This window comes from Pelodiscus sinensis, chromosome 6 (assembly GCF_049634645.1).
Source record: "Pelodiscus sinensis isolate JC-2024 chromosome 6, ASM4963464v1, whole genome shotgun sequence".
Taxonomy (NCBI): Eukaryota; Metazoa; Chordata; order Testudines; family Trionychidae; genus Pelodiscus; species Pelodiscus sinensis.
Window position 1 is genome coordinate 129,514,475 of NC_134716.1, and position 24,140 is coordinate 129,538,614.

The 24,140-nt window shown below is 65.4% G+C and overlaps 1 protein-coding gene across 7 annotated transcripts in view; it reads left to right on the top strand.

Annotated features, from left to right (window-relative positions):
* Nucleotides 1-12,796, top strand: part of LOC106732952 (receptor-type tyrosine-protein phosphatase kappa-like) — a 77,375-nt gene extending 64,579 nt beyond the window's left edge. For 4 of the 7 annotated variants that reach the window (XM_075932851.1, XM_075932845.1, XM_075932846.1 and 1 more), the window contains 10 exons: nucleotides 275-432; nucleotides 506-641; nucleotides 3,386-3,535; nucleotides 4,754-4,853; nucleotides 6,000-6,079; nucleotides 6,659-6,793; nucleotides 9,624-9,749; nucleotides 10,491-10,648; nucleotides 11,324-11,459; nucleotides 12,066-12,795. In XM_075932851.1, coding sequence (XP_075788966.1) covers nucleotides 275-432; nucleotides 506-641; nucleotides 3,386-3,535; nucleotides 4,754-4,853; nucleotides 6,000-6,079; nucleotides 6,659-6,793; nucleotides 9,624-9,749; nucleotides 10,491-10,648; nucleotides 11,324-11,459; nucleotides 12,066-12,140 — 1,254 coding nt within the window. In that variant the 3' untranslated portion in view covers nucleotides 12,141-12,795. Of the gene's footprint in view, nucleotides 1-274; nucleotides 433-505; nucleotides 642-3,385; nucleotides 3,536-4,753; nucleotides 4,854-5,999; nucleotides 6,080-6,658; nucleotides 6,794-9,623; nucleotides 9,750-10,490; nucleotides 10,649-11,323; nucleotides 11,460-12,065 lie in introns of all 7 variants that reach the window. The other 3 variants (XM_075932847.1, XM_075932850.1, XM_075932848.1) reach the window with 2 other exon arrangements.
* The last annotated feature ends 11,344 nt before the right edge of the window (nucleotides 12,797-24,140 follow it).

Sequence of the window (24,140 nt, forward strand, 5' to 3'; positions counted from 1 at the left end):
CTGCGCTGCAGCTGTCCCGGGAGAGGTGGGCAGGGCGACGAAGACCCCGCGCGCCCGCTCCCGCCTGCGCAGAGACCGGCTTTGGGCTGGGCGGAGGCCGGCTCCCCCGTGCAGCGTGGCTGGCCCGGGTGCATGGCCGGGCTGGATGCCAAGTGGCCTCGCCTGCCCGGGTCCCGCCCCGCCGCCAGCCCTGCCCAGCCAGGCAGCTCCGTGCCCACAGGGCTCTGGGGCTCCCTCCCCCTCCGCCCCTCGGCTCCCGTGTGGCTCTCCGCAGGCAGGCTCGCCCGTCCCGCGCCACGTGAAGCAGTTCCACTACCTGCTGTGGCCGGACCACGGGGTCCCCAGCAACCCGGCCCGGCTGCTGCAGCTGGTGGAGATGGTGAACAAGCGGGCGGCGGAGGCGCCTGTCGGGCCCGTGCTCGTGCACTGCAGGTACTGGGCGCAGGGCGCGGGGTGCGGGGGGTGCGGGGCCAGCAAGCGCCTCACTCCCCGCCCGTCTCCCCAGCGCAGGGATCGGCCGCACAGGCACCTTCATCGCCCTGGACTTCCTCCTCAAGATGGCGCGGGCCGAGGGCAGCGTGGACGTCTTCCGCTGCGTGCAGAGTCTGCGGGAGCAGCGCGTCAGCATGGTGCAGACCACGGTGAGGAGCAGGGACGGGAAGGGCTCACCAGCGCCCCACCAGCGTCCCTACTGGGGAGCCCGGAGCCCGGCCGAACGGGAACAGCCCTCTCCCTCCCCCCGCGGCGCCGGGCCAGTTAACCAGTTAAACGGGTATTTTAACCCGTTCATGTTTCAAATGGGTGCAGTGTACCAAGTGGGGCTGGGGCAGCGCTGGGGGGCGGGCCAGGGCGAGGGGCTCAGAGCCAGGGCTACTCACAGCCCCAGCCTGGGTCCCCCCCGCACGGCACCGAACCAGCCGCACCCAGCGCCTCAGCTGCCCCCCCGGCCAGCAAGGAGCCTCCCCAGCAAATCCCCTCAGACACCCCAGTGCTCCCTGTGCCCCCCCAGCCCCCTCACACAGGGGAGAGGTTATAACCCATCCCCCGCCTCCCCTCACACACCCCAGTGCTCCCTGTGCCCCCCCAGCCGCCTTCACACCGGGGAGAGGTTCTAACCCATCCCCCACCTCCCCTCAGAGACCCCAGTGCTCCCTGTGCCCCCCCCAGCCCCCCTTACACAGGAGAGAGGTTATAACCCATCCCCCACCTCCGCTCAGACACCCCAGTGCTCCCTGTGCCCCCCAGCCCCCGTTACACAGCGGAGAGGTTCTATTCCATCCCCCACCTCCCAGCAGACTCTCCCAGTCCCAAAGGCCCAGCCCCAGGTCCAGTTACACGTCGGATCCCACCCCACCGAGCTCGCTGGGCCCGTCCTGTAGCATCTGCCAGGGGATGGTTCATTAACAGAGAGAAAAGGCTGAGAGGGGGCCGGTTGCAGAAAACCCCCCTCTTCCCCTCTCCGTCCCCAAGGGCAGTGGGCTGTGGGTGACCTCCGCTGGCTGCAGCACGGCCCAGCAGGGCAGGGGATGAGTCATTATGCAAAGGGGGCTCCGAACCTGTCTGACCAGAGATCTCCTAGGGAGCGGAACAATGGGAAGAAGGGGGGTGGAGCCCTGGCTGGAGGCAGGGCTGGAAGTGAGGGAGTTAGTTTCTGTCTGGGAGCATGGAGGAGACAGCCTAGGGAAAGGGGCTGGGATTTAGGGGCCCAGGCTCCCCCATCTCAAGGGGGGCTGAGGCATCCTAGGCCTGTCCTGTAACCAGATGACATCTGTGCTGTGCTGTATCCTGGAGGAGCAATAAACCACCTCTGTTCTACTGGCTGGGGGAGCCTGTTCATGCCACTATGGGGATGCAGGAGACGGGAAAACCCCAACGCATCCAGTCTTTTTTCGAAAGAGCATCCAGTCTGCCTGGGTGCTCTCTCCCGGAAAAGCGGCTTGCTTTCTCGAAAGTCCCGGTCGTGGTCTAGACTCTCTTTTTCAGAAGAGGCTTCCCGTCTAGAGTAGCCCCAGAGAGGACTCTCCGCCGGCCGGGAGAGCAGGAGGGTTATTGCTCTGAGACAGCGCAGCGCAGGAGCGACGTTAACCCCGGAGCCAGGGCAGAGCCTTAGTCCTCTTGGGGGGAAGGGGCTTCACCCCCTTCCTTGGTCCAAAACATCCGCACTCCCCAGCCCAGCCGAGACCGACCCAGCTCCCCGGCCCCTCCCCCAGCCTGGGGACAGTCTCTGCCTCTCTTCTTCTGTGTCTCCCCCTGGGAACAGGGCTGTTCCCTGCTCAGGCTGGGACGAGGTGTCTGGGCCAATGCACAGGGGAAGTGAGTCAGTGGGTGCCACACAGCACAGGAGCACTGGGTCACAAAGGAGACAGCACCCCCACTACGTCACAGTGACAACGGGATTCTCCCGATGAGACGCTCAGCTGGGTTCCAGGGCCCTAGCATGCCTGGAGCCCTCCGGGACCAGGGGTTTTCTGCCCTCCTGGCCTGCTGTGCCCAGTTCAAAGGGCAGGAACCTGGTGCCGTCTGCACCCGTGGCCGTCAGGGTACCACCCGCTGGCTGCTGATGTCAGCTCCTGGGCCCGGGGCAGGCCGGTTACTGCCCCCACCCCAAGGGCCCCAGTGCATGGATTTGGCCCTGAGAGCCAGCCCAGCCATGTAGCATGTGGCCCAGCTGCAGGGAGCCAGCAGTGCTGGATTTGGGGTTCCTGTCTCCGAGGGGAGCTCTCAGTCCCGGGCGGCGGGGTGGCAGAACCCCCCATGCCAGGATCTAGAGCATCCTGGACTGGTACCGGCTCCTGGGGTGTCCCTGGGCTGGGAACAGCCCACACGCGCCTGCAGGGAGCCGACCACCCGGCTGCCGTTGGGGGGGCTCTACGCCCAGCAAGGACCTGGGGGATCGTCTCCTTCCTCGGGAGCACAAGCATGAGCACGTTCCACAGCTTGGCCCCGTGCTCCTGGCTCCCTGGAGGGGCGTGGCTGCAGGGGGCGTGTCTCCCAGATGGTGGCACTCTGCAGCGGGCAGCAGAAATGTGGCGGAGGCCGCTAGCCCATCCCTGTAGCTGTTGTCTGCTCTGGGCCCATCACTGTAGTGTCTGGCCTGGCAGCACTGGCAGGCTCAGACCACAGGTGCCAAAAGGAGGGTTTCCGCCATGTGGGGCCACAGGATGGGTTGGGGGTGGGGTATAAAATGGGGGCTCCCCCACGAGGAATGTGCCACCAGTCTGTTCCGTGGGTGTGAGAGTGGTGGGGGCAGGGCTGGGACTCCAGTCGGGCCGTGGGGTGCAGCTGATGGCGCATGGTACCTGGGCTCCCCCCAGACGTGGCATGAGGCTCTGGCCCCACGTGCCGGCCCCTGCTGTGGGGCTGACGTCTGTGTTCCCCTCCCCAGGAGCAGTACGCCTTCCTGTACGAGGTGCTGCTGGAGGGGGTGCTGTGCGGTGCCACCGGGGTCCCAGTGGAGAGCATCCACAGCCACGTCGGCCGGCTGCATGAGCCCGACGCCCAGACGCGGAGCAACGGGTTCTCGCGGGAATTCAAGGTACCTGGGGGAGGAACCGCGGGGCTGGCCCAGGCTCTGAGACTCGCCCCCATGGATCTGGCCTTTGCCGTCTCCCCAGTCCAGGGAAGCAGGGCTGCTGTGCCCAGAGCAGGGGGCTGGGAGCCAGGGCTCCTGGTCCTGCTCCCTGTGTGGCCATGAATGTGCTTTGTGACACTGGCCAAGTCTCCCTCCCTTTGGGCCTTGGTGCCTTGTACTGTCTGGGAGCAGCGTTTCCTGGGATGTAGGACATATTAGGGGCTCCGTGGCATGTGGGAGCAGCGTGTCCTGGGCTGTGGAGACGTGGCAGGTCCTTGGTGCTCTGTGGCGTCTGGGAGCAGCGTGTCCCGGGCTGTGGAGACGTGGCAGGTCCTTGGTGCTCCGTGGCGTCTGGGAGCAGTGTGTCCCGGGCTGTGGAGACGTGGCAGGTGCTTGGTGCTCCGTGGCGTCTGGGAGCAGCGTGTCCCGGGCTGTGGAGACGTGGCAGGTCCTTGGTGCTCCGTGGCGTGTGGGAGCAGCGTGTTCCGGGCTGTGGAGACGTGGCAGGTCCTTGGTGCTCCGTGGCATGTGGGAGCAGCGTGTCCCGGGCTGTGGAGATGTGGCAGGTCCTTGGTGCTCCGTGGCGTCTGGGAGCAGCGTGTCCCGGGCCATAGGGACGTGGCAGGTCCTTGGTGCTCCATGGCGTGTGGGAGCAGCGTGTCCTGGGCTGTGGAGACGTGGCAGGTCCTTGGTGCTCCGTGGCATCTGGGAGCAGCGTGTCCTGGGCTGTGGAGACGTGGCAGGAGCTCGGTGCTCCATGGTGTCTGGGAGCAGCGTGTCCCGGGCCATAGGGACGTGGCAGGTCCTTGGTGCTCCGTGGCGTCTGGGAGCAGCGTGTCCTGGGCTGTGGAGACGTGGCAGGAGCTCGGTGCTCCATGGTGTCTGGGAGCAGCGTGTCCCGGGCCATAGGGATGTGGCAGGTGCCCGGTGCTCCATGGTGTCTGAGAGCAGCATGTGGAGACGTGGCAGGCCCTCTTGTGACATGTGACACAGCAGAGTGGCCCTCAGGCTTGCTGCCTCCCCAGGCGCCCCGGTGGGAATCGGTGTGTGGCAGGCGCCCCTCGGCGTGGCCTATCACCCTGGGGTGGCTGAGCTGTGCACGGAGGTGGGCACTGGGCATGGTGGGTGGAGGCAGGGAGCCATGGCTGAGAGCTGACCCTGCCGAACTCTCCCGTCCTGCAGGCCCTGCAGAAGTTTTCCGAATTCTTCCAGCTCTCGCCATGCCGCGAGGCCCAGCAGCCCAGCAACCGGCCCAAGAACCGCAACCCGGCGATCCTGCCAGGTAACACGGTGGCAGGCGGACCCCACGCCCGGGCAGTCCTGAGGATCACAGAACCCCGGGGCGGGTGGAGACCTCAGGAGGCACCGAGCCCGGCCCCCTGCCCAGGGCAGGATCAGCCCCGACTCCATCAGCCCAGCCAGGGCTTGGACAAGTCAGGTCTTAGACACCTCTAGGGACGGAGATTCCCCCCTCCCCAGGGAACCCAGCCCAGTGCTTCCCCACCCGCCTAGGGAAAGAGTTTTTCCTACTATCCAACCTAGACCCCTCCCCCCCACTGTAACTTGAGCCCATTGCTCCTTGTTCTGCCACCACTGAGAACAGCCTCTCGCCAGCCTCTTTGGACCCCCCTGCAGGGAGTTGCAGGCTGCTCTCAAATCCCCCCTCACTCTGCTCTTCTGCAGACTAAACAGACCCAAGTCCCTCAGCCTCTCCTCATAGGTCATGTGCTCCAGCCCCCCAATCATTTTGGTCGCCCTCCGCTGGCCCCTCTCCAGTGCGCCCACGTCCTTTCTGCAGTGGGGGGCCCAGAACTGGACACAACACTCCAGATGTGGCCTCCCCAGAGCCAAATAAAGGGGAATAATCACTTCTCTGGATCTGCTGGCAATGCTCCTCCTCATGCAACCTAATATGCCATTAGCCTTCTTGGCTACAAGGGCCCCTGTCGACTCATCTCCAGCTTCTCATCCACTGTAACCCCCAGGTCCTTTTCTGCAGAGCTGCTACTTCTCCAGTCGGCCCCCAACCGATAACAATTCTTGGGATTCTTCCGTCCCAAGGGCAGGACTCTGCACTTGTCCTTGTTGAACCTCATCAGATTTCTTGTGGCCCAATCCTCCAAGTCACTCTGGACCCTTCCCTGCCCTTAAGCATGTCTACCTCTCCCCCCAGCTTAGTGTCATCTGTGAACTTGCAATCCATCCCCTCAGCCAGGTCGTTGATAATCACCCCGTTATTATTCCCGGCCAGCCTCCCGGTTCCCCAGCTGGCCCCCCCGGCCCTGTGCTGCCAGGCCCCCACCCTGCAGGGCAGAGGGTGCCCCTGGCACCGGAATCAGACGGGGTCTGCTCACCACAGCTCGGGGGGGGGCTGGGCTGCTCGGCCGACAGGCCGGCTCAGACTCGCCCTTTCTCCTTCCGCCCGCAGCCGATTGCAGCCGCCCCATCCTGATGTCCTCCCTGAAGGCCGATGGCTCGCCCGGCTACATCAACGCAGTCTTTGTTGGCGTAAGGCTCCGGCTCCCTCTGCCCGCACGGCCCGGGAGCTCCCCAGCCCCTCCTGGGACCAGCACGGGACCCGGCCCTTCTCCCTGCTGGCCAGTGCCCAGCCACCAGCTGTCCCGGGACACAGTCCCTCAGGGTCAGCTTCAGTGCCCCGTGCCACGTCCCCCGCCCCGCAGGCCAGCTGTGCTGTGCCCCTCGGCCTGGCGTGGCCTCTGGGCGGCTCTGGCAGGTGGTTGGAGGGGCAGGTGGGGTCCAGAGCCTGAGGCTGGGGTGGGACGGTCCAGGGCAGCGTCACAGCCCCTGTGCGCTGGGGTTCAGTGGCTGGGTGGCGCCATGGCAAGGCCGGGACCAGCAACAAGGGCGTGGGGCAGGCAGAGGGCAGGTGGGGGGCGGGTGGAGGGTGATCGCGGAGCAGGCGTGGGTGCGGGGCAGGTTGGGGTGAGCGGAGGGCAATTGTGGAGCAGGTGCGGGGCCGACGGGGCGGGCGCAGGGCGGGCAGAAGGCGGGTGGGGGGTGGGCAGTGTGCGGCACAGGGGAGCTGGCTGGTGCCCCCACCGTGTCCGTCCGTCCGTCCGTCCGCAGGCATACGCGGAAGACGACAGCACCATTGTGACCCAGCTGCCGCTGCGGGAGACGCTGGGGGATTTCTGGGCCCTGCTCTGGGACTACACCTGCAGCGCGCTGGTCATGCTGAACCGCCTGGAGGAGCTGGACCAGGTCAGCCTGGGCCAGGGGCCTTGCCGGGCGCCAGCAGCTCGGAGCCAGGGGCTCGCGGGCACAGAGGGGCAGCTGACCCGCGCCTGTTCCCTGCCGGCGCTCGGAGAACCACAGCTCCCTCCCTCCATCCCCGCCACCGGGCCCCGCCGCGACCCCGGATCTGCCCGTCCGGCTCCCGGGTGGGACAGACCTGCCAGCTGGGCCGCCCGTCGGGCCGTGAGAGGCAGTGCCGGAAGCCGGGGAGCACCCGGGAGGGTGGGCGCACTCCTGTGTGCAGGGGGTTGGGCATGGGAGGTGTCCGTCCGTCCGTGGGTCTGTGGGACGTGGCTGCTTGCTCCCCCTCACCGGCACACGCTGGCTCCATCTGCAGGGAGCCTGGGGACAATGGCGTGTCTCCGCGCGTGTGTCTGCGTGTCCGGGCGTGTCTGTGTGTGCGTGTCTCTGCGCGCCTGTGTCTTTCTGCCTGTGGCCATGCATGTGGGTGTGTCCGTGTGTGTCTGTGAGTGTGTGTGTGTGTGTCTCTGTGCGCCTGTGTCTTTCTGCCTGTGGCCATGCATGTGGGTGTGTCCGTGTGTGTCTGTGAGTGTGTGTGTGTGTGTGTGTCTGTGCGCCTGTGTCTTTCTGCCTGTGGCCATGCATGTGGGTGTGTCCGTGTGTGTCTGTGAGTGTGTGTGTGTGTGTCTCTGCGCGCCTGTGTCTTTCTGCCTCTGGCCATGCATGTGGGTGTGTCTGTGTGTGTCTGTGAGTGTGTGTGTGTGTGTCTCTGCGCGCCTGTGTCTTTCTGCCTGTGGCCATGCATGTGGGTGTGTCCGTGTGTGTCTGTGAGTGTGTGTGTGTGTGTCTCTGCGCGCCTGTGTCTTTCTGCCTCTGGCCATGCATGTGGGTGTGTCTGTGTGTGTCTGTGAGTGTGTGTGTGTGTGTCTCTGCGCGCCTGTGTCTTTCTGCCTGTGGCCATGCATGTGGGTGTGTCCGTGTGTGTCTGTGAGTGTGTGTGTGTGTGTGTCTCTGTGTGCCTGTGTCTTTCTGCCTGTGGCCATGCATGTGGGTGTGTCCGTGTGTGTCTGCGCAAGGGATCTTACCTGGCGGTGAATTGACTACTCCACTAGTCAACAGGCACTTCCGCATCCCTCCTTTGGACTGGAGAAGAGCCCCGCTGGGCCCTCGCTGGGGCCATTGGACATTTCCCAGGAGGGATGCGGAATCGGCGGGCAGCCCGGGGCCAGCGGGACGTCCCCCCCGATTCCGGGCTGCACCCAGGTGCCAGCTTGGAAATGTCCCAGAGTCCCCAGCGGCGGCTCTTGTGCGTTTCCAAGTGGCAGCGCGCAGGGAGCCCGGCGTCCGCAGGGGACTCAGAGGAACCCGCTGACCCCGGGCTCCCTGCCACGTTGAAATGCCGCGCGGAGCGGGGTCAGCGGGGGACTCCCCTGCTGATCCTGGGTTCCGTGGAAAAGCCGCGCTGGAGCCCGGGATCTCTGAGTTCCCCCTGCCCCCCTTTGCTGTATGTAGAAAGAGGCATCGACTCGACTCTCCGCTAAGCATTTGCTTATCACACAGCCAACGAGTCCTTCCCATCCCCAGTGTGCCTGTCTGCGCACCGGTGTCGCTCTGCGTGTGTCCGTGTGCGCCTGCGTCTCCGTGCCTGTGTCCGTGAGTGTCTCTGTGCTTATGTCTCCATGTGTGTCCATGCGTGTCTGTGTGTGCATCTGCACATGTCTCTGTGCGCCTGTGTCCACGTTTGTGCGTCTGTGCATGTGTGCGTCTGCATGTCTGTGTCTCCGTGCGCGTGTCCCTGTGCGTATCCATGTGTGTCGGTTTGTGGTTCCCGTGTGTGTCTGCGTTGCTGTGACGGCGCGTTGGGGGTTCCCCGTCTCCTGCACCCCGAAATGGCACAAACAGACTGCACCAGCCAGTGGAATTGAGGGTGGTTTATTGCTCCTCCAGCACAGCGCAGCACAGATGTAATCTGGTTACAGGAACTGGGCTAGGATGCCTCAGGCCCCCTTGAGATGGGGGAGACTGGGCCCCTAAACTCCAGCCCCTTTCCCTAGGCTCTCCTCCATGCCCTCCGACAGCCAGCAACCAACTCACTAACTTCCAGCCCTGCCCCCCCAGCCAGGGCAGCATCCACCTTCCTTTGTTCCTCTCCATGGGGGGTGTCTGGCCACTGGTTTGCATAGTGACTCATCCTGTTTTGCTGGGTCGTGGTACCCACGGCAGCCAGTGGGGGTTACCCCAGAGCCAGCAGCATAGAAACCAGCCAGGTACCCCCACTACGCCACAGTTGCGTCTCCGTGCTCATGTGTCCGTGCATGTCTGTGTCTGTGCGTGTGCCCATGTGTGTCTGCGTGTGTCTGTGTCCGTGCATGTCAGGCAGCTGAAGGCGCCCAGTTCAGTAACCCAAGCCCCCGCTCACCCCAGCCGAGCGGAGCCCAAGGGGGCCCAGGGGCCGGCTGAGACATGTGGTGCAGGCGTGGCGGTGCACTCCTAGGCCTGCGGACCCAGCCTGGAGTCGCCGGCGGCCCCTGGAGCTGCACATGTACATGTGTGAGGACACGGGAGGTAGATGCCCTGTCACTGTCTGGGCCGGCCTGTGGGCACACCTGGGGTGTGTGCGCACCAGAGCTCTGCTAGGTACCTGCCCCGCATGCCGGCGTTAGGCGTGTGCGGGGTTCCGTGTGCCCGGTGAGTTCATATCTGTGAGCACACGTCCTGCGTGTGCGGGGCTGTGCCTTTCCCTGCATGCCAGTGTGAGGCGTGTGGCTGCGTTTGCGGGGTTCCGTGTGCCCGGTGAGCACGCGTGTGAGAACAGGTCCATGTGCTCGCTCCCCAGACGTACGTGGCATTCTGGCCTGCGCATGGGGAGGCCTCTTACGGCCATTTCCACGTCAAGCTGATCTCCGAGGAGCCGGGAGCTGCCTTCACCGTCCGCACGCTCGCGGTGACCAACACGCAGCAGGTAGGCCCTGCCCCGGGCGGGGTAGTCCTGGGCCTTCCCCTGACGGCAGCCCTCGGGCCCTGTCCCCAGCAGGCGGAGACCCGGCTCACATTCAGAGCTGGCTACCGGCCGCTAATTCAGAGGGGCCCCTCGCACGGCCAAGGCCCTGGGGGACTCCAGGAGGGACCCTGGGAGCAGGGCCGGCCCCTCACTGCTTCGTAGTGATTCCTGCCCCACAGAGGGCGGGACAGGGGCCGAGGAGGCAGAAGAGGGTGGTGGAGCCTCCGGCTGCCTTTCGGAACCAGCCTTGGCAGAGGGCAGCGTGGCAGTCCTGCTAGAGGCAGGTAGGGCCCGTGGGCAGCGTGGCAGCCCTGCTGGAGAGTTTTCTCCCCGGGGGCCACGCTCGGACCAGGCTGCCAAGGGCGGCCGTGGGATCCCCTCACGGAGGGTCTCAGACCGGGCGGGACGTCGCTGCTCGAGGTCTGTGTGGCCCTCGCGGTCCCTCCGGCCCTGCATCTCGCGGGAGCTTTGACGCGTGGGGTCGGGGGAGATGCAGCCTCTCACCACCCCGCCCAGGTTTGCCTCAGGGGCCCCATGGCCCTGTGCCCGGCCCCACAGCTCCAGGGGCTGGGCCAAGGGGCTTGTGGAAGGGCCTGAGGGCATGCAGCCCCCGCGCCAGGTTCCCCCTTCCTGCCCGGTGCCCAGGGCTGGCTTCCCCCGGCCCCAGGCAGCTGCAGCCACCCCCTCCCCGTCTCTCCCCAGCCCAACAAGGCCGCGCTGCGGATCTGCGTCTGGCAGGTGGACGACTGGCCCATGCGGGAGCAGCTGCCCCGCCGTCCGGCCACCATCATCAGCCTGCTGGGGGAGGTGGAGCGGAGCCAGCGCACGAGCCAGGACGGCCACCTGCTCATCACGTGCTGGTGAGCGGGCGCGAGGGGCCTGGGGTCCCGGCTCCCGCGCGGGGGGCACGTGGCACAGACACCCCCGGGGAGGTTGGCTATGACGGCGCGGCGGGGACCCCCGACCCTGCACCCCCATCTGCAGCCAGATGTGACTCCACCGGCCAGAGAACGGGGGGCTATTGCTGCTCCTGGACACAGCCCAGCACAGCCGGGACGTGGCTACAGGAGCCAGGGCCAGGATGCCTCAGACCCCTTGGGGTGGGGGGGTCCTCCGCCCCCTAGACCCTCAGCCTTCAGTTTAGGCTGCCTCCTTCGTGTTCCCAGCCAGCGACTGCCCCTTCCCCCGAAGCCTCCCTTCCTTTGTTCCCCGCCTGCCCTCAACCAGTCTCACAGGTTGGGTCTTTGCCTACCTGACTTAAGGCAGCCGTCCCGCCGGGCAGCGCTACAGATACTGGCCAGTAGGGGTCGCCCCCGCCCACACAGCCACCAGTGACTGCCCGGCAGAGTGGGCGCAGGGCCACGAGAGTGGACAGCCCCCCCCCTCACGTCACACTGAGCCTGGCGTGTCCGGGCCCCGTCCGTCGGAACGGCCGCACCGCGCAGCCCCCCCTCCGCTCCTCCCCGGGCTCGCCCCAGAGCCCCCGGCCACAGCTCCCGGCCCACCCCGATCCAACCGGCGCGTCCCCCCTGCAGGGACGGGGCCAGCCGCTGCGGGCTCTTCTGCGCGGCCCGCTGGCTGTGCGAGCAGATCCGCAGCGAGGGGCAGCTGGACGTCTCGCAGGCCGTCAGGATGCTGAAGCGGCGGCGCTGGCAGCTGGTCGGGGACGAGGTACGTGTCCCCGCGTGGGCCCGACGGGCCGGGAGCCCCAGCCCCCAACCAAGGCCCTGCCGCCCCTGGCACCCCGTGCGCTGCCCTCAGCCCTCCCGCAGCGGGGTCCCAGCCTGGTTCCCACGGCACAGGCCACGGAGCCCCCAGAGGGAAACAGCCCCAGCCCCGGGCGCTGGGGGCGAGACCTGCAGCCTCCTGGCACTGTCACGTCGGACACGCTGCCCCTTGCCCTGCCAGGGCCCCGCCTGCCTGGGGCACCGACACGGGCACAAGCCCTTCCACGCATGCCCGGGGCCACGGCGTGGCCAGGGAGCACCACAGGCTTCAGCGGGGCAGCCCCGTGGACTTTACAGTGTGGGCTCATGGCGCCCTTACGTGGGGCACCCTGCCGGGCCAGTGCGGGGTGGGTGGGGGAGGCTGCGGCTGAGGGCCGGGTTCCTCCTGGGTCTGGCACTGCCGGTGGGGAGGGGCGGGAAGGGCTGCCGGGGCTGGTGTCTGAGCCTAGGTCTGGCCTGGGGCCACGCTCGGCGCGCCCTGGGGCGAGAGCAGGCGCGTGGGGGGCGGGCTGGGCCCAGCGCCGGCGTCTCAGCACAGCCTCTCCCCCAGGAGCAGTACACCTTCTGCTACCAGCTCGCCCTCAGCTACCTGGACTCCTTCAAGATCTACGGCAATTTCCAGTGACGGGGAGCCAGGACCGGCCGCCTCCTCTCGCGCTGGCGGGATCCTGCCTTGGAAACGCCGGCGTGGGCCTGGCGCTGCCGGCGGGGCCTCCGGAGACGCGGCCGGCTGAGCGGGACCCTCTCCACGCTGCAGGACACTTTGCCAGCCAGGCCCTTGGGCGGTAGCTAACGGGGAGCAGAGCGAGCGCCGCTGCGACCCTCGCGGGGCCGGGCCCTGGCACCAGCCGCTCCCCGACCTGCTGCCCCAGCACCGAGCACCTGGCCCGGAGGCGGCTCCCCGACAAGCGCAGGGCCGGGCAGAGCCGGCGGGTTTGGGAACACCCGGTTGTGGGCAAAAGAAAAACACCCCTGAGCCCGGAGTCGAGCCTGGAGTCACACCCGGCCAGGCCCCGTCCCCGCCCCGGCCACCGCTCCGCTGTGCCCTCCGGCAGCGTCTCCATCGGGGCGCCCGTGCGCCCCTTCCTGCCCTCAGCCCTGCAGTGCTCCGTCCTGCGCCTGCCCAGCACCGCCCCTGGGCGAGTCCGTTCGCACACCTGCCGGGCACAGAGCTCGCCGGGCACAGAGCTCGCCGGGCACAGAGCTCGCCGGGCACAGAGCTCCCTGGGCACAGAGCTCCCCGGGCACAGAGCTCCCCGGGCACAGAGCTCCCCGGGCACAGAGCTCCCCGGGCACAGAGCTCCCCGGGCACAGAGCTCGCCGGGCACAGAGCTCCCCGGGCACAGAGCTCCCCGGGCACAGAGCTCCCCGGGCACAGAGCTCGCCGGGCACAGAGCTCCCCGGGCACAGAGCTCGCCGGGCACAGAGCTCGCCGGGCACAGAGCTCCCCGGGCACAGAGCTCGCCGGGCACAGAGCTCCCCGGGCACAGAGCTCCCCGGGCACAGAGCTCGCCGGGCACAGAGCTCGCCGGGCACAGAGCTCGCCGGGCACAGAGCTCCCCGGGCACAGAGCTCCCCGGGCACAGAGCTCCCCGGGCACAGAGCTCGCCGGGCACAGAGCTCCCCGGGCACAGAGCTCCCCGGGCACAGAGCTCCCCGGGCACAGAGCTCGCCGGGCACAGAGCTCGCCGGGCACAGAGCTCGCCGGGCACAGAGCTCCCCGGGCACAGAGCTCCCCGGGCACAGAGCTCCCCGGGCACAGAGCTCCCCGGGCACAGAGCTCGCCGGGCACAGAGCTCCCCGGGCACAGAGCTCCCCGGGCACAGAGCTCCCCGGGCACAGAGCTCGCCGGGCACAGAGCTCCCCGGGCACAGAGCTCCCCGGGCACAGAGCTCGCCGGGCACAGAGCTCGCCGGGCACAGAGCTCGCCGGGCACAGAGCTCCCCGGGCACAGAGCTCGCCGGGCACAGAGCTCCCCGGGCACAGAGCTCCCCGGGCACAGAGCTCGCCGGGCACAGAGCTCGCCGGGCACAGAGCTCCCCGGGCACAGAGCTCGCCGGGCACAGAGCTCGCCGGGCACAGAGCTCGCCGGGCACAGAGCTCGCCGGGCACAGAGCTCCCCGGGCACAGAGCTCCCCGGGCACAGAGCTCGCCGGGCACAGAGCTCCCCGGGCACAGAGCTCCCCGGGCACAGAGCTCGCCGGCCGTTCCGGGCCCGGGCCTCCCAGCTTTGCTCCGGCCACTCGGGGTGCCAGAATTGGGGGGGACTGGACAATGGTCCCTCTAATCTTTTCCATCAGGGGCGGATTTTGTCTCTGTGCGGAATAAATGTGGACGTGCCCCGAGGCCGGTGTGGATGTGCACCACCCGTAGAAATCAAACCCGCCGCGGGCCCTCTGCCGGTCAGCCAGGCGGCCTCGGCGTCTCCCCTGTGGGGCCACGCAAGCACCCGGTGTCGGGGAGCCCCGAGCGCTGCCCCCCCCAGCCAGACGGGCCTCCAGCCGGCAGGGAGAACAGCTGGGTTCTTGGTTCCCAGGGGCCAGCGCAGCCAGTACCATTCCTCTTGGGGGGCGGGGGTCCTGGGGGGCCCTCCCCCCTTTCTGCCCTAAGCCCCTTTTCCCAGCCCAGCCGAGACCGACCCTCCCCCCGCCCGCCCTACCCCCCAGCCTGGTGCAGCCCCCCGCTCTGTCTCCCTTCGCCGGCAGGCGTTGGGATCTCCGGTGCCTGGCCCCCGGTGTGCAGCCCCCTGCAGTGGGTCACACCCCCCCCAGGCAGGGTGGCAGGTCCCCGGACAGTAGCAACCACACACCGCTCACAATGCAACACAATGATACAACACAGCCCGCAGCACCGCACGGCGACACAACACAGCCCGCAGCGCCGCACGGCGACACAACACAGCCCGCAGCTCCGCCCGGCGACACAACACAGCCCGCAGCTCCGCCCGGCGACACAACACAGCCCGTAGCACCACACGGCGACACAACACAGCCCGTAGCGCCACACGGCGACACAACACAGCCCGCAGCGCCACACGGCGACACAACACAGCCCACAGCACCGCACGGCGACACAACACAGCCCGCAGCACCACACGGCGACACAACACAGCCCGTAGAGCCACACGGCGACACAACACAGCCCGCAGCACCGCACGGCGACACAACACAGCCCACAGCACCGCACGGCGACACAACACAGCCCGCAGCACCGCACGGCGACACAACACAGCCCACAGCACCGCACGGCGACACAACACAGCCCGTAGCGCCGCACGGCGACACAACACAGCCCACAGCACCGCACGGCGACACAACACAGCCTGCAGCGCCGCACGGCGACACAACACAGCCCGCAGCGCCACACGGCGACACAACACAGCCCGCAGCGCCGCACGGCGACACAACACAGCCTGCAGCGCCGCACGGCGACACAACACAGCCTGCAGCGCCGCACGGCGACACAACGCAGCCCGCAGCGCCACACGGCGACACAACACAGCCCGCAGCGCCACACGGCGACACAACACAGCCCGTAGCGCCACACGGCGACGCAACACAGCCCGCACTGCCGCATGGCGACACAACGCAGCCCGCAGCGCCACACGGCGATACAACACAGCCCACAGCACCGCACGGCGACACAACACAGCCCGCAGCACCACACGGCGACACAACACAGCCCACAGCGCCACACGGTGACACAACACAGCCCGCAGCGCCACACGGCGACACAACACAGCTCGCAGTGCAACGTGGTGATACAACACAGCCCGCAGCGCCGCACGGCGACACAACACAGCCCGCAGCGCCACACGGCGACACAACACAGCCCACAGCGCCACACGGTGACACAGCACAACCCACAGTGCCACACGGCGACACAACACAGCTCGCAGTGCAACGTGGTGATACAACACAGCCCGCAGCGCCGCACGGCGACACAACACAGCCCGCAGCGCCACACGGCGACACAACACAGCCCGCAGCGCCACACGGTGACACAGCACAACCCACAGTGCCACACGGCGACACAACACAGCTCGCAGTGCAACGTGGTGATACAACACAGCCCGCAGCGCCGCACGGCGACACAACACAGCCCGCAGCGCCGCACGGCGACACAACACAGCCCGCAGCACCACACGGCGACACAACACAGCCCACAGCACCACACGGCGACACAACACAGCCCGCAGCACCACACGGTGACACAGCACAACCCACAGCGCCACACGGCGACACAACACAGCTCGCAGTGCAACGTGGTGATACAACACAGCCCGCAGCACCACACGGCGACGCAACAGAGCCCACAGCACCACACGGCGACACAACACAGCCTGCAGCACCACAAGGCAACGCAACACAGCCCTTAGCAAGTTAGAGAAATGGTCAGAGGTAAACAGGATGAGGTTTAATAAAGAGAAATGCAAAGTGCTCCACTTAGGAAGGAACAATCAGTTCCATACGTACAAGGTGGGAAGCGACTGTCTAGGAAGGAGCATGGCGGAAAGGGATCTAGGGGTCATAGTGGACCACAAGTTGAATATGAGTCAACAGTGTGATGCTGTTGCAAAAAAAGCAAATATGATTCTAGGTTGTATCAACAGGTGTGTTGTAAGCAAAACTCGTGAAGTCATTCTGCCGCTCTACTCTGCACTAGTTAGGCCTCAGCTGGAGTACTGTGTCCAGTTCTGGGCGCCACATTTCAAGAAAGATGTGGAGAAATTGGAAAGGGTCCAGAGAAGAGCGACAAGAATGATTAAAGGTCTAGAGAACATGACCTATGAAGCCAGGCTTCATGAACTGGGCTTGTTTAGTTTGGAAAAAAGAAGATTAAGGGGGGACATGATAGCGGTTTTCAAATATCTAAAAGGGTGTCACAAGGAGGAAGGAGAAAATTTGTTCCTCTTGGTTTCTGAGGACAGGACAAGGAGTAATGGGCTTAAAGTGCAGCAGGGGAGGTTTAGATTGGACATTAGGAAAAAATTCCTAACTGTCAGGGTGGTCAAATATTGGAATAAATTGCCAAGGGAGGTGGTGGAATCTCCCTCTCTGGAGATATTTAAGAACAGGTTAGATAGACATCTGTCAGGGATGGTGTAGACGGAGCTTGGTCCTGCCTTGAGGGCGGGGGGCTGGACTCGATGACCTCTCGAGGTCCCTTCCAGTCCTATGATTCTATGATTCTATGATTCTAACACAGCCCACAGCACCACACGGCGACACAACACAGCCCGTAGCGCCACACGGCGACACAACACAGCCCGCAGCGCCACACGGCGACACAACACAGCCTGCAACGCCTCACGGCGACACAACACAGCCCGCAGCGCCACACGGCGACACAACACAGCCCGCAGCGCCTCACGGCGACACAACACAGCCCGCAGCGCCACACGGCGACACAACACAGCCCGCAGCGCCACACGGCGACACAACACAGCCCGCAGCGCCACACGGCGACACAACACAGCCCGCAGCGCCACACGGCGACACAACACAGCCCGTAGCGCCACACGGCGACACAACACAGCCCGCAACGCCTCACGGCGACACAACACCGCCCGCAGCGCCACACGGCAACACAACACCGCCCGCAGCACCACACGGCGACACAACACAGCCCGCAGCACCACACGGCGACACAACACAGCCCGCAACGCCTCACGGCGACACAACACAGCCCGCAACGCCTCACGGCGACACAACACAGCCTGCAGCGCCACACGGCGACACAACACAGCCCGCAGCGCCTCACGGCGACACAACACAGCCCACAGCACCACACGGCGACACAACACAGCCCGCAGCACCGCACGGCGACACAACACAGCCCGCAGCACCGCACGGCGACACAACACAGCCCGCAACGCCACACGGCGACACAACACAACCCACTGCGCCACACGGCGACACAACACAGCCCGCAACGCCACACGGCGACACAACACAGCCCGCAACGCCACACGGCGACGCAACACAGCCCACAGTCCTATGCGGTGATACAACACAGCCCGCAGCGCCACACGGCGACACAACACAGCCCGCAGCACCACACGGTGACACAACACAGCCCGCAGCGCCACACGGCGACACAACACAGCCCACAGTCCCATGCGGGGAATGGAGGACTGTGCCCTAGCGTACATCGATGACATCTGCATCTTCAGCCAGTCCTGGGAGGACCACTTGGCCCAGGTCAGCCAGGTACTGGATCGGCTGAGGGAGGCTGGGCTGACCGTAAAGGCTGGGAAGTGCAAGGTTGGAATGGCCGAAGTGTCCTACCTGGGCCATAAGGTGGGGAGCGGCTGCTTGAAGCCAGAGCCGGCCAAAGTGGAGGCCATCCGGGACTGGCCTGTGCCCCAGACCAAGAAGCAGGTCCAGGCTTTCATTGGGATGGCGGGGTACTACCGGAGGTTTGTGCCCAACTTCAGCTCCATCGCTGCCCCGATCACAGAGCTGTGCAGGAAGGGGAGGCCCGACAGGGTGGTCTGGACGGAGCAGTGCCAGAGGGCTCTCTGTGCACTGAAGGGAGCCCTGGCCAAGGCCCCAGTGTTGGTAAACCCAGACTTCGACAAGCCCTTTATCGTGTTTACGGACGCCTCGGACACTGGGCTGGGGGCGGTGCTGATGCAGGCGGACGAGAAAGGGGAACGTCACCCCATCGTGTACCTGAGCAGGAAGCTGCTGCCCCGGGAGCGGAGCTACGCGACCGTAGAGAGGGAATGCCTGGCCATGGTGTGGGCCCTGCAAAAGCTGCAGCCGTACCTGTTTGGCCGGCGTTTCACGGTGTTCACCGACCACTGCCCCCTGACCTGGCTACACCAGATGAAAGGGACGAACGCCAAGCTGCTGCGGTGGAGCCTGCTCCTGCAGGACTACCACATGGAAGTGATCCACGTCAAGGGGAGCGCCAACATCATCGCCGATGCACTGTCCCGTAGCGAGGGGCCCGAACTTCCCCAGGTCACGAGCGGAGTGACCCTGCTCAGTTCGCTCTCGGAGGGGGGAGAACTGTGACGTAGTGGGGGTACTTGCTGGGCTGTGGTGACCCCTGCTGTCTGGAGCAAGACCCAGCAGGGAAAACCTCACTAGGCAAAGGTAATGCCAAACTTGTTGAACCAGACACCCCACATGGAGAGGAACAAAGGAAGGTGGATGCTGCCCTGGCTGGGGGGCAGGGCTGGAAGAGGGTTAGGGGTTGTTGGCTGGAAGCATGGAGGAGCTCTGTTAAAAAACAATTAAAACCCATGGAACTGGCAGAGTAAAACCATTCCTGTCCCTGAAAAGAGTACTCCTGCTTATTTTACGTACACGCGTTATGGGCCCGAAACTTGTAAATGTTTAGAGAAGTGCAATGGGTAGACCCGAAATGACTCATCAAAACAGTTTCCCCTGACGGGCACTTTTAATTTGGACAAAATTGTTCACCTCAGGGGGGCCCTTGACTGTCGTGGCTCCAAAACACCGGATGCTCAGTGGTCAGCTTATTTTTCATGCTATGAAGAAACTTCCAAGCGCTTAACTGAGTCCAAACTTTCTAATTTGAAAGACTCAAATAATAAATGAAAAGCCCAACTACAAACAGTCGTTAAATCTACTAAACTTTGTCCTCAAATGTCCCAAATTGAAAAAGAAAAACTACCAGTGGCAACAGACCAGCCAGATAGTGATCTTCTTGATTGGCTGCTACCTTCCTACACATCTAAAAACCCAAATGTATACCCGACGGCGCCTCCGCACCCGTTCCCCGAGGATAAAAACTCTGCTCTAGGTGCTCACACTCCATTGGTCTGCCACGCCACTGAGGCCCCCTGAAAATTAAGGATCAGCCCTCCTAGTCCTGCAACTCAAAGAAGACTCGATAAAATGAATAAAAACTTAGGGTGGACATTGAAAGGTCCTCAAACGCCAATAACATCTCAACCCCGTCAGGGTCCTGCCTCTCCAGTACAAGCCATGCCCTACGGGTAGCCCTGACTCACAAGGACGACAGCGTGCCGTGCTTGTCCATGTCCCCTGGCAAAGGAACGAATTAATGGCAATAGTGAAAGGGTTCCCACCAACTGAAGAAAACCCTTTAAAATTCCAAGAACTAAAATCATAGAATCATAGAATAATAGGACTGGAAGGGACCTCGAGAGGTCATCGAGTCCAGCCCCCCACCCTCAAGGCAGGATCAAGCTCCGTCTACACCATCCCTGACAGATGTCTATCTAACCTGTTCTTAAATATCTCCAGAGAGGGAGATTCCACCACCTCCCTTGGCAATTTATTCCAATATTTGACCACCCTGACAGTTAGGAATTTTTTCCTAATGTCCAATCTAAACCTCCCCTGCTGCACTTTAAGCCCATTACTCCTTGTCCTGTCCTCAAGCATATGAACCAACCTGGCCGGATGTTCAGCAACTGCTGAGAGTCCTTTTGCCTGAAGAGAAACTTAGGAAATTAATTGCAGCATCCAAATGGCCTGCAGAACCCAAAGACTTTAACCCGAATGATGAAGAAGCCTTAGAAAAACATAAAGAAGAACGAGAACGTCTAGTCTGTGGCATCCTTGTCGCCTTCCCTAAGAAACCAGACTGGACAAAAATAAATAGCTGCAGGCAAAGGAAGGAGAAAACCCAAGCGCTTATCTTGACCGTCTAACTAGAACTTTTTCTCAGCACTTAGGCATAAAAGATCCTCTGGAAAATGCAACTCAAGCGCTTGGTGCAGCATTTGTACAAGGCCTTTTGCCAGCAGACTCAACTCAAGGCCATTACAGTGGGCTGGGAAACGGAAAAGTTAGATAAACTGTTTCTGGTTGCTACTCGCTGTGTGAATTTGCAGAGAAAGCAAAAGAGCTAAGAGCTAAGGAGGAGAAATGATCAGCGTTACAACTCCAGCAGTATCCGCACCTATTCAGGGCGGTGGTAGGGGCGCGGCAGAGGATGAGGCAGGTTCCAGCCACAACAACGAAGCGCTAGCACTCCGCATATGGGGCACGGAGTTTCTAAAAACACATCGGTCCTGAACCTGCGAGGGTACTGAAAGAGAAGCATCCCACCATTGTCACCAGGCGGGTCACTGGAAGTTCGCATGTCCTAACCGCCCTTGCCCTTTTAATCTTCCCCCTCCAGACAATGGATCTGGGCGACTTTACTGACAATGAATAGGACAGCCCGGAGGGGAACAGCAACCTCGCCTGCTCGTTTCAATGCCCGCTTATTCCTCTAGATGCTGAAGGTCAAGTGGCCTGTAATATTGCTGGCCAATTGACCTCTTGTCTTGTGGGGGCATCCCGATCCACACTCCAGGCATCAGAATTTAAGTTAGCGCTGTCTTCTACCGTTATTCACGCTGTAGGAATCTCCAGTCGGTCAATCCCTCACCCCGTTACCAAACCAACTCGTTTCTTTCGGCCCTCTAAGTGAACAATGCGCCTGTCTGCTTAGCCCGGCTGCCCCCATACAATTGTTAGGCAGAGATTTATTGTGTAGGGTTGAGTGCTATGTACTGTCGCCCCGATGGTGTTTGGCTCGAAGATCCGGAGTCTAACCAAGAAGAGGTCGAAAGCTCTCTGGCGTGTCCCCTAATAGAAAGCGCTGTACCTCAGCCAAGTGAGGCTGTTAGCAGAAATACCTCCTGAACTCTGGTCGACTTCCCCTCATGAGGTCGGCAACATTAAAACCCAACCAGTGAAAATAATGGTAGCCCCTGTGCTGCCGGCCGTGCGGAGCCCAGACCCTGCTCTGCCGCTGGCCGTGGGGAGCTCAGGCCCTGCTCTGCTGCCGGCCGTGTGGAGCCCAGGCCCTGCTCTGCCGCTGGCCGTGCGGAGCCCAGACCCTGCTCTGCCGCTGGCCGTGGGGAGCCCAGGCCCTGCTCTGCTGCCGGCCGTGTGGAGCCCAGGCCCTGCTCTGCCGCTGGCCGTGCGGAGCCCAGGCCCTGCTCTGCCGCTGGCCGTGGGGAGCCCAGGCCCTGCTCTGCTGCCGGCCGTGTGGAGCCCAGGCCCTGCTCTGCCGCTGGCCGTGCGGAGCCCAGGCCCTGCTCTGCCGCTGGCCGTGCGGAGCCCAGACCCTGCTCTGCCGCTGGCCGTGCGGAGCCCAGACCCTGCTCTGCCGCTGGCCGTGCGGAGCCCAGACCCTGCTCTGCTGCTGGCCGTGCGGAGCCCAGGCCCTGCTCTGCCGCTGGCCATGGGGAGCCCAGACCCTGCTCTGCTGCCGGCCGTGCGGAGCCCAGACCCTGCTCTGCTGCCGGCCGTGCGGAGCCAAGGCCCTGCTCTGCCGCCGGCCGTGCGGAGCCCAGGCCCTGCTCCGCCGCCGGCCGTGCGGAGCCCAGGCCCTGCTCCGCCGCTGGCCGTGCGGAGCCCAGGCCCTGCTCTGCCGCCGGCCGTGCGGAGCCCAGGCCCTGCTCTGCCGCTGGCCGTGCGGAGCCCAGGCCCTGCTCTGCCGCTGGCCGTGCGGAGCCCAGGCCCTGCTCTGCCGCTGGCCGTGCGGAGCCCAGGCCCTGCTCTGCCGCTGGCCGTGTGGAGCCCAGGCCCTGCTCTGCCGCCGGCCGTGCGGAGCCCAGGCCCTGCTCTGCCGCCGGCCGTGTGGAGCCCAGACCCTGCTCTGCCGCTGGCCGTGCGGAGCCCAGACCCTGCTCTGCCGCCGGCCGTGTGGAGCCCAGGCCCTGCTCTGTCGCCGGCCGTGCGGAGCCCAGGCCCTGCTCTGCCGCTGGCCGTGTGGAGCCCAGACCCTGCTCTGCCGCTGGCCGTGCGGAGCCCAGGCCCTGCTCTGCCGCTGACCGTGCGGAGCCCAGGCCCTGCTCTGCCGCCGGCCGTGCGGAGCCCAGGCCCTGCTCTGCCGGTGGCCGTGGGGAGCCCAGGCCCTGCTCTGCTGCTGGCCGTGCGGAGCCCAGACCCTGCTCTGCCGCTGGCCGTGTGGAGCCCAGGCCCTGCTCTGCCGCTGGCCGTGCGGAGCCCAGACCCTGCTCTGTCGCTGGCCGTGGGGAGCCCAGGCCCTGCTCTGCTGCTGGCCGTGGGGAGCCCAGACCCTGCTCTGCCGCTGGCCGTGGGGAGCCCAGGCCCTGCTCTGCTGCTGACCGTGGGGAGCCCAGGCCCTGCTCTGCCGCTGGCCGTGCGGAGCCCAGACCCTGCTCTGCCGCTGGCCGTGGGGAGCCCAGGCCCTGCTCTGCTGCTGACCGTGGGGAGCCCAGGCCCTGCTCTGTCGCTGGCCGTGCGGAGCCCAGACCCTGCTCTGCCGCTGGCCGTGCGGAGCCCAGACCCTGCTCTGCCGCTGGCCGTGCGGAGCCCAGACCCTGCTCTGTCGCTGGCCGTGGGGAGCCCAGGCCCTGCTCTGCCGCTGGCCGTGCGGAGCCCAGACCCTGCTCTGCCGCTGGCCGTGGGGAGCCCAGGCCCTGCTCTGCCGCTGGCCGTGGGGAGCCCAGACCCTGCTCTGCTGCTGGCCGTGGGGAGCCCAGACCCTGCTCTGCCGCTGGCCGTGTGGAGCCCAGGCCCTGCTCTGCCGCTGGCCGTGCGGAGCCCAGACCCTGCTCTGTCGCTGGCCGTGGGGAGCCCAGGCCCTGCTCTGCTGCTGACCGTGCGGAGCCCAGGCCCTGCTCCGCCGCTGGCCGTGCGGAGCCCAGACCCTGCTCTGCCGCTGGCCGTGGGGAGCCCAGGCCCTGCTCTGCTGCTGGCCGTGGGGAGCCCAGACCCTGCTCTGCCGCTGGCCGTGGGGAGCCCAGGCCCTGCTCTGCTGCTGACCGTGGGGAGCCCAGGCCCTGCTCTGCCGCTGGCCGTGCGGAGCCCAGACCCTGCTCTGCCGCTGGCCGTGCGGAGCCCAGACCCTGCTCTGTCGCTGGCCGTGGGGAGCCCAGGCCCTGCTCTGCCGCTGGCCGTGCGGAGCCCAGACCCTGCTCTGCCGCTGGCCGTGGGGAGCCCAGGCCCTGCTCTGCCGCTGGCCGTGGGGAGCCCAGACCCTGCTCTGCTGCTGGCCGTGGGGAGCCCAGACCCTGCTCTGCTGCCGGCCGTGCGGAGCCCAGGCCCTGCTCTGCTGCCGGCCTTGGGGAGCCCAGACCCTGCTCTGCCGCTGGCCGTGCGGAGCCCAGACTCTGCTCTGCTGGCTCACAGTTCACGCTGCCCCGGCAGGAAGAGGGGCGGTTACTGGTGCACCCCGGCACGCTGCACGGAGCGCTGCCAGCCCCGCGGCGCCGGTGCCGAGGTGCATCTGCTATTGCCCGGGATCCCTGCTGCAGCGCCCCCTCGCTCGTACAAGACGCCCCCCCCCAGTGAGCCATGAGAACGCCGGGACTCATTGCAGGAATGTGTCCCCAGCCCCGGGGCTCCCAGCAGGCCCGCGAGGCTCAGAGGGAGCAGGCAGCGCAGGTGTCTGGCTGGACCCAGCTCCTGCTGCCAGAGCCATTCGCTGAAGAGCAGCAGCCCCGGGTTCTCCCCACGGCAGGACTCGCACCTGCTCCCAGGGTGCTGGCGACACTCTTGGGAACCGCAACGGCCACTTCCCCGGGGTCCTAGCCCCAGTGCGGAGACAGACGCTGCCTCTGACGCCCAGGGTCAGGGGGAGCTCTCACGCGGGCCCCTGGAGAGCCCGGCTTCCCCTGCCGCGCCCCAGCTCTCTGAGCGGATCAGTGCTCAGCCCC